General features: G+C 53.7%; 3 protein-coding genes across 3 annotated transcripts; 1 reads left to right on the forward strand and 2 right to left on the reverse strand.

Moving 5' to 3' along the window:
- Positions 1-737: 737 nt before the first annotated feature.
- M406DRAFT_286933 (uncharacterized protein) lies at positions 738-2,558 on the reverse strand (the record flags this gene model as incomplete). The annotated part of the gene is made up of 1 exon (XM_040918704.1): positions 738-2,558. The coding sequence occupies one exon, from the start codon at positions 2,556-2,558 to the stop codon at positions 738-740; it is 1,821 nt and encodes a 606-aa protein (XP_040779871.1).
- Positions 2,559-3,213: 655 nt separating this feature from the next.
- M406DRAFT_327323 (uncharacterized protein) lies at positions 3,214-4,180 on the forward strand (the record flags this gene model as incomplete). The annotated part of the gene is made up of 3 exons (XM_040920192.1): positions 3,214-3,320; positions 3,361-3,541; positions 4,085-4,180. 3 exons carry the CDS (start codon positions 3,214-3,216, stop codon positions 4,178-4,180), a joined length of 384 nt encoding a protein of 127 aa, XP_040779872.1.
- Positions 4,181-6,664: 2,484 nt separating this feature from the next.
- M406DRAFT_327324 (uncharacterized protein) lies at positions 6,665-7,890 on the reverse strand (the record flags this gene model as incomplete). The annotated part of the gene is made up of 5 exons (XM_040920193.1): positions 6,665-6,820; positions 6,892-6,894; positions 7,012-7,083; positions 7,198-7,245; positions 7,603-7,890. The coding sequence occupies 5 exons, from the start codon at positions 7,888-7,890 to the stop codon at positions 6,665-6,667; spliced, it is 567 nt and encodes a 188-aa protein (XP_040779873.1).
- Between the last annotated feature and the right edge of the window lie 312 nt (positions 7,891-8,202).

Consider the following 8,202-nt stretch of genomic DNA (forward strand, 5'->3'; position numbering starts at 1 on the left):
GGATGAGAATGCTTGCAAAAGAAAGATAGAAAGATGTGAGGTAGGATATACTGCTCGCAGAATAGGGTTTGTTGAATAGACCTGACTTCACGATGGATGCTAAAGGGGAAGAAACCAAGCTTGAATCATCGCAATGAATGCTTCACTAATTAGTAAGTAGGTAATGAGAGGTATTCCCTATGCACCGGCCAGATGCTCCGAAGACACGGCCGACTGTGGCTTGGGATCCTCAGGGCCTAGTATTATAATATAGGGTACTATATATGTTTTCTGCCAATACAATAGCAATCCCTCGCTGTTATGCCATGTCTCTGCTCGGGAGTCTGGCCCATTGCTTTGCTTACCGTTGTGAACAAGAAGACATAGTCATGGAACACATCAGATAAAAGATGAGGACGTGGGGATGAATGCCCTGTACTTTTGTTTATGCTTTATGTCCAGCTAGCCAGCCGGCTAGGTGACTAGCTGTCTACATCGTACTAGAAAGAGAAACGCTGCTAATTGCAAGTAATGGAAATTATGAAAGCTAAAAGGAGTGACTACTCCCAGCTGACTGGAAATGATGATCTATATAGACAGATAGATAGGACTCGCCCAGAAATCATACACAGTTTATAAGCACAAGCCACTTTTCCTTTCCTGCTTGTATATTACGCTCCCAAACCATTCTACCATGCGCCAGCCTCTCGGCCTCTTCATAGAAAGCCCGAATTTGTCTCAAACCGACCATGCCAAGTCTATAGCACCTTTCTCTGGAACGTACTCAGCGCCGAGGCAATCTCTTGAAGTATCGGCCGGCCGAAGGCGTTCTCCTCCCACCTGCCCTCCTTTATCATTTTCTCCCTCTCCAGCACAAACTCTTCCGCCCAGCCCACCTCCTTCACCCAGAAGTCCCTAGCCGTAGCACGTATCTTGGCTTCAGCGCCATCTTTCCTCTCAGAGTCGTCCCTGAGCACGACCTTGCTCCTCTTACGAATGATATGGTCGCTCAACTGACCCCTATGGCCCCTTGTGCACTGTATGATGAGGCTGCGCAGCTCAGGCGGCGTGCGTCTAAACTCGGGGAACTCGAAGTCGGGCTCGTTCTGGTAGGACTGCCAGACAGCCGCCTTTTGCGGCGCGGACATGCCCTCGAAGATGCACCACAGTAGCCGGCCCAGCATATAGACCTCTGCGTACTCTTGTTCCCGCCGTGTGAGGCATAACCAGGGGATGTTGTAACCCTCTGGCGGGTTGTCGTAGTCCGTGGTGCCGATGGTCAATCTCCTCCATTCGGGAAGGAGGCGGTCGAGGATCTCGACGAAGCGCTTGCGGGGAGGCCAGGACCCGTCGAACCCGAGGTCGTCATCCGATCGCTCTTCTTCGTCGAGGGCGAGGATTCGTATGTACTCGATCGCGTTGATTTCTGGAGGCCCGAACTCGACCCACACACCTCTCTGCTCGAAATCCAGGAGAATTGGACGCTTTTCGCCTGCGGGGAAGATGATCTGGTCGAGACGGAGGTCTGGGTAGTATGTGTTGCCTTGAAAGTGGATGTGCAGTATAGCTGAGCAGATGTCTTGGGCCCAGCGAACCTGGTCTCTCAGCTGAAGCTGGTGATTAATTCGGAGCAACGGAAGCTCATCTCGAAGGCCGCCACCTGGATAAAATGGCAACAAGAAGCCCACGACGATCTCCCTGTTCGGATTCAACTTATGCTTCTTGACTACTAGCCTTGCCGGTCTGGCGACAATGCTTGGGTGTGATGGTATGCTCAAAAGATTCCGGAGCTCATGATACATGTACTTGACGGTATTCATTAGAGCCTTGAGCACCCATTGCCCCTCTTGAACGCCCTCACGATGGCCGGTGCATTCTTGGTCTTTCTTGTATCGAACAACGCACACACTGTCGTGTAACTGCCGAACGAATGCCAGGTCGAGGATATCGAGTGTCGGAGGCAGCTGTTCAACTTTCATGTTCCACATTTCTGCTAGCTCTGATGCCGTGCAATGGCGAAGCTCGAACGCGTCGTTGCCTATAACGCGAATGTCGACGTCTCGTACGTTGAGAGGGAGGTCACGGAAAACAATTCGAGCGCCGAAAGGAGAGTTGTAATAGACATCACGGACATTATCGAGCCCGTATCGTGTGGACCATATTTGCAACGCCCTGAGGATGTAAGAGCAAACACCCTGTTGTTGAATTCTGGCGCGGTCGCGTGTGTGGAAGACGGTGTCCAGATCGAGCAGCTTGCGGATCAAGGGCGACTCTGCAGCGACCTCGTCTATACAGACATCGCAGCGTATAGGTGGAATCGCCCCAAGGAATAAAGGGACTGCATAGAACTGCATGCCCAAGGCAGTGCATCCGTCGATCATCCATAGTGGTGATCCGGGAGGGTCTAGGCTGTCGATTCGATTCTTTGGATTCAACTGCGAAACCTCCCACGAAGACTCGGCAGTCTGGGTTGTGTCCTGGGCCTGGACACGAACCGGATGGTCGTGGTCGTGGTCGATAGGACGAAGAATTGCTGTTGGGTGTATAACGTCGCGTATCGTGCGTTCGCTCAGGTCCATGTTGAACCTGTAAGCCAGGCGCCCTTGCCCTCGAAGCAGCAGGACTTGGCCGGGAGTCAGCCTGTCGTCTCAAAACTGCCTGACAAAGCCGGGTCAAGGGCATTTGTGGGCGGTGCTCTTGTGCCCGGTGGGTCTCCAAAACAGCGTCTTCTGGTCAGAGTTGCTGTCAGGGCCGTGCTATTCTTGTACGAAGTACCTCTCAAGTACTCTCAGTCCCGTACAGCCCTGCACTAACATCCACTCGGGGAAGCAGACCGGCGCTGTCCACTCTGTTGGTCTAGCCCGGGCCGCTCCGTTTGTGGGCCCTGGGCGACACCTATGGGAAGTCTTTCCCGGAGAAACTAGCTAAAACCCATCTCACATCAGGGGAGGTCCTCGTGGGCGTGTGGGTACCGGCATGGCTGGACTACATGTCCAATGGCCTTGCCTAAAAGTATAAGGCGGCTGCGATGCAGGACAACCGGACAGGGGAGGTGAATTGACTCCCTCGAATCGCGACGAGCCACAACACCGGTGACTTTGAACAACGAATCGTGAGCTGTTCCCGGTGAGTCTATTGCGTCACCAGATGGGGGGCGCGCGACTTGCTTTTTGAGCCTCAAGTAGGTACTAGCCTGGTACGATGACAACGAGCCGCAACCTTTTGTGTCCCGGAATGCACAACTGGCCGAGGGGCTACATGGGCGGCTGGCAGCTCGTCCCCACGTCCCCGGACGAGACTCCAGCGAGAGAATATGTCCAAATCGAGGTCGAAAAGGAAAGGTTAACACAAGCGGCTCCTGCGGCTGCTGGCATCGGTCAGCCCGCTCTCTCGGAATCGGTCCAGCACTGACCTACAGCAGCTGGGATGGGGCCTTGGTACAGCGCAGGCGGAATCCACCAGGAGCAAGCGACACAACGAGCAGGAGGAGGAGGACGGAGAGGAGGAAAAGGACGAGGACGAGGATGAGGAGAGAGGCATGTCGCTGCAAGGACAGAGGAATGTGTGTTTGTCCTGTAATGGAGGTATCCGTCGGCGCCTGGAGAACTCAGTATGCACTGCAGAGACTGCTTGGAGGGTGTCGAGAAGCCACAGGAGGCCCGAAGGGCCAGACCCCTTGAAAGAGGGAAGTCGCAAAGGTGATGTGCCAAACAGAAATTGACCTGAAAGAGGTGACTAAGTGGCCTTGGAACGACCAAGGCAGGTGCCCTCCTCACCATCCTCCCCGCCTCCTTCCCCGGGTGGGCTTCTACTCGTCCCTTCCGCAAATGTCCTAGTATGGCAATTGTGCTAAGTTTTTGCAGGATAATCGGTTGGAACCGAGACGACATGTACAATATCATTGATTGACCCGAAGGTAGCATCTATCGTGCTTCATCGGTGCTGGTCACACAACGGCTACGTCTACACTGGCTCGGACGTCCACAGCGTTGATGGTACCCATTGGCTTCACATGTATGAGGGGGAGAGTAGATGTTCTGGTATCTCTCTCGCCCTGGCCAGGTCCTTTGGCGGATGGATAGACCTGTCCATAACGAAGGTACAGGTTGGTGGTATGACAGCGATGGCCAGTGCGATGGGCCTGGTGGACAGATGTTATCGCGACAAGGTCAAACACCCCAGCAAGTTCTACGACGCATGAACGAGTCCTCTCTGCCGCCGCGGCCACGCCATCATCTATCGCCGTGGCCGATGTGTGTTTCCGCTTATGTTATGTTTTTGCCCTTGAACACATCAACAAGGCAAATGCGTCGGCTATCAGCCAGGCCAGCCTGGGAGGATCTAGGCACTCTCATCACGGCCGCACCACACACAAGGAAGGAACAGCATGGCAACGACACAACATGCTTCTTTTTGATCATGAGATACATTCGACGGATCAGCCTATTCGTGCGTGACGTGTCCATCACGTGCATCCAGCACACCCGACAGCTCTGATATCCCGATATGACCGCGTTGATGCTATGTTGCTGGCTCACGGGCCATCAACGGCAGGTCAGCTCGTGGTGCCAAAACTAGGACGAGACTCGCGAGCGCCTAACTCTGGAGTCAGCTCGTGCCTGGACGAAGGACAGATGCACATTCAACTGCCGAGAGTGCCTAGAGATTCTGAGAGCCCAGGAGGAGGCTAGTCTGATAGACCTACATGATGCGGTAGCACTTCTTTTTGTGCGCCTTAATTGAGGCATATCGGAGGGGAGGGGTGGATAGTGGCGTCGGGCGGGGGAGGTATCGAGGTGGGAGTCTTCATCGTCTTGCGGACCGCTTGGATGAGTCGATGGATCCTGGAGTACCTGCTACTCAGCAAAAAGACAACACTCCGTACGGCGCACAGTACGCTGTGCGTATTTGTCAGACAGTCGAGCACAAGCACGGCGATTTGTCCGATACGTGGAACAAGACAAAGAAACATGATCTTCGTAGAGGAGGTCTGGTCACCTTGGTTGTTGTGGTGCAACCCACAGGGTGGGACTTGGCCGTCCCTCCCCCAAAGTGCTTGACCGGTCAAAGATGGGCCCCTGCACCATGCAGGAAGCCCTGACTTGCTTTTTTACCAAAGACCTGTTTGCTTCTATCGGATTGCAGTTTTTGCTTCGTATACGGAGCTGACGGCACGGACTGGGTGGGTAACAAGCGGATGTGACTGGTCTTTCTCGTTCATGAGGATGGTTGGAATTCGGCGGTCAGGTCGTCAGACTTCACACCGGTCTGGGGCACTGCTCCACTTTGACCACTCAGAGACTATAATATTCACTTGTAACTGTCTGTGAACCGCCTCAACAAGTAGAAAAGTTGGCAGTGCAGGAGAAGGAACTTCGAGGTGTCATCTATCGAGGTACTCGACACGCCGGGCATACTAGACCTCGCTACGTGCAGACCCGTGGGTCGTGTCTGGCATTGGGCTACTTCGTGAGACCTTTCTCCTGCCTTTGCGCCGGTATGTGGGGAATCCCTGGCTATAATCGCGTGTCGGGTGTTGATAATCGAGTGTCTTGGTACTGCCCACTGCAAAGTTGTTGTGTCGGCTTGAAGAACAATTGCTTGGAGACTGTCTCTCGATGCTTCACCACGCGCCATCTGCTGCACACAGATTCCCTACTCATAGGCACAAGTGTACTCCCCTCCTCTCTTGGGCCCATTGTAAGGGGACCGTGCGATAAATATGGATGCATCCGCTCAGCTGCCAGGTCGAGAGGCACAGGGCACTCTCCCAGACAGAATCCCAACAAGACGACAACATGTTGAGGCACACTACCAATGTGTTGGCAGCGCTGAGATCTTCGGGAATTCCGGAAGAGACCTTGCGCTGGTTGGTGTGTTGGATTCAACGTGCCATTGACTTGCCCGTGAGAGAATGGCAACGTCTCCGTTTCCTCTGCGAGAACTCGACCAAAAGAGGTTAATCCCTAGATTCAATACTACTTCTTCACATGTCACAGACCATGTTCGCGGCGGCGACAGGGCTTAGGATCTCGCAGCTTGTCGCGGCTCGCGGGTAGGGGCAGACGCCCTTTGAGCCTCTCTGGCTGCAGGTCCGATGTCAGTCCTATACTATACCGTATAGGAAACCAGTATGCGTATGTGTTCCACCAAGATCATCCCAGACATGGAAGAGGGGTCGAGCGAGCGAGGTCTCAAGAAGACCTGGAGATAAAACACAACACAATGAATGCGTACTTGTCTGCACAGAGCGTTGGAATAGCCGGCTCAAATCCATACACCGGGTTTTTGCCAACAAAGGGCATCATGATTATGGAGACTTGCACCACGTTCCTGGAGAAGAACAGCCGACGTCAATGTTGTGTGTCCCAATGGGGGCTTCTGCATCAGGCCTGCATGTGTCACTCGTCGCCTCGAAGATCATACAGCAGAACAGCTGCCTTCAATGGCTGATTGCCCGGACGACGACGACAATGAGATTGCCATGCAGGGTGGCGTTGTAGCTCGCCTGCCGCTCCATGGCATGATAACATTTCATCAGCATCAGATAAGAGCGTTGAGCCCATATCACTCGGGCGGACGCCACATGGTGTCGCATGGAGGTCCTCGAAAGACGAGTGACGATACGACTCCCCCCCCCCCCCTGCTGCATCGACAAAGTAAATCTTAACCTAGCTTGTTCTGCTCAGAGAGTCATAGCCCAAGACCACGGTCGGCCAGAGTTCTCGAACTTCGGGCGTCGGAACGACTCGTCAGATCTCTGAGATGGTGGTATTGGGAATAAGGCGGCGTGACCCGACTGTTCGCAGCGGTCGCCTAGTCTGATAGGCGGTTGGCCGTGCTGAAAAAAAACCTTGTCATGATGGAATGCCAAGAGGGAATGAATTGAAGGGTCCGTGAGTACCTGCTTACAGACTGTGTTTCGTGTTCATGTCTTTCAGGGACATGACTACGGTCTTGGCTCGGCTCGAATACTTCAATCGACTTAGGGTATGTCAGGGTGAGAGAACCGTCCCGCGACTTTCGACTTACAAATTGGTCTTTGGTGCCCAAGTATGTTTTAGGCACCAATGTGACCATCCCGTAGGCGTTGCTTCGTGTGCTCTACGAAGTGTGAAGAGGTAGTAGTCCCAAGGTAGATCGTGCAGAGCCGCAAATCACCAGTGCTAGCATGAGGTCCGGCAGTGATCTTCAAGCTTCCCTGCTCGTCGGATATACCTTGATCACGAGATCGGACTGTGGGAGACGGTCCCAAGCCTCACAGAACTAGTCCAAGCGGTGTGTAGTTAAGAGCGTGAGGCTGCGAAGCCCGTCCATACGCTGCACCCGAGCGAGCAGCTCGATTGCCCGGTAGACTGCCAGTAAATTACGCCTCATGATGCACTTGTGCACGTGCAGTGGCGAGCGTCTCCGTGATTATAGGCAGTGGGACCGCATACAATCTCCAAATGTTATCAGGCGGAGGCAAGGGGCAGTCCTGATCATGTGGCCCCTTTTCTGCCGAAGTACTAGTGCTTATGCAGCGGTTCAATGGACGATATCGTTCCATGCTCAGGACATTCCAACATGATGGCGCAGGTGTGTGTACAACATGTGTGCGTGCGTTTTGTGTCCTAGACGCACAATTTCTTGGATACCATGCCACAGATCGGCTTGAGAAGGACCTGCAGCTGCTAAGGTGGAGAGCATGCACGAGCAAATCGCGAATACCCTTGCTGCAGCGAGCCAGTCCCTTGGGTCAACTGTACGGTATCGATCCGGACTCAGGCTCCAGACCCAGCTGAGATGTACGAGAACATCCCTGGCTGTAGACCTCGGAAACACGTAGATCCGCCGGCAGTGCCGTTCAGGCGCCATTGCATTGGATTCGACCGAGACGCAGTAGTCTCGATGATGTAATTGCAGAAGCATGGTGGCCACTGAGCCTGACATACATAGTAATATGTAGTAATGCTGACTGTTCCAGGCTTATGCTGCGGCGCTCCAAGATCTTTTCGTAGAGAATCCAAAGCCGTGGAACGTTGATTGCCTCATCCTGCTCTAGTGCCCGTCACTGTCTCGATTAATGGGCACCAATGCGCAAGGGGCCGCCAACGGTGATGATCAACACAGGCCAGTTAGGTGCGGAGGCGCGGTCGGCTACATGAAAGCAAGGTCCTTAGGGCCGCGCGTGATGTTCATCGAGTGAAATGGTTGGCCAGATTTCATTATTGTTAGCCTTCA

The sequence above is a fragment of the Cryphonectria parasitica genome, assembly GCF_011745365.1.
Source record: "Cryphonectria parasitica EP155 unplaced genomic scaffold M406scaffold_2, whole genome shotgun sequence".
In the NCBI taxonomy this organism is placed as follows: Eukaryota; Fungi; Ascomycota; class Sordariomycetes; order Diaporthales; family Cryphonectriaceae; genus Cryphonectria; species Cryphonectria parasitica.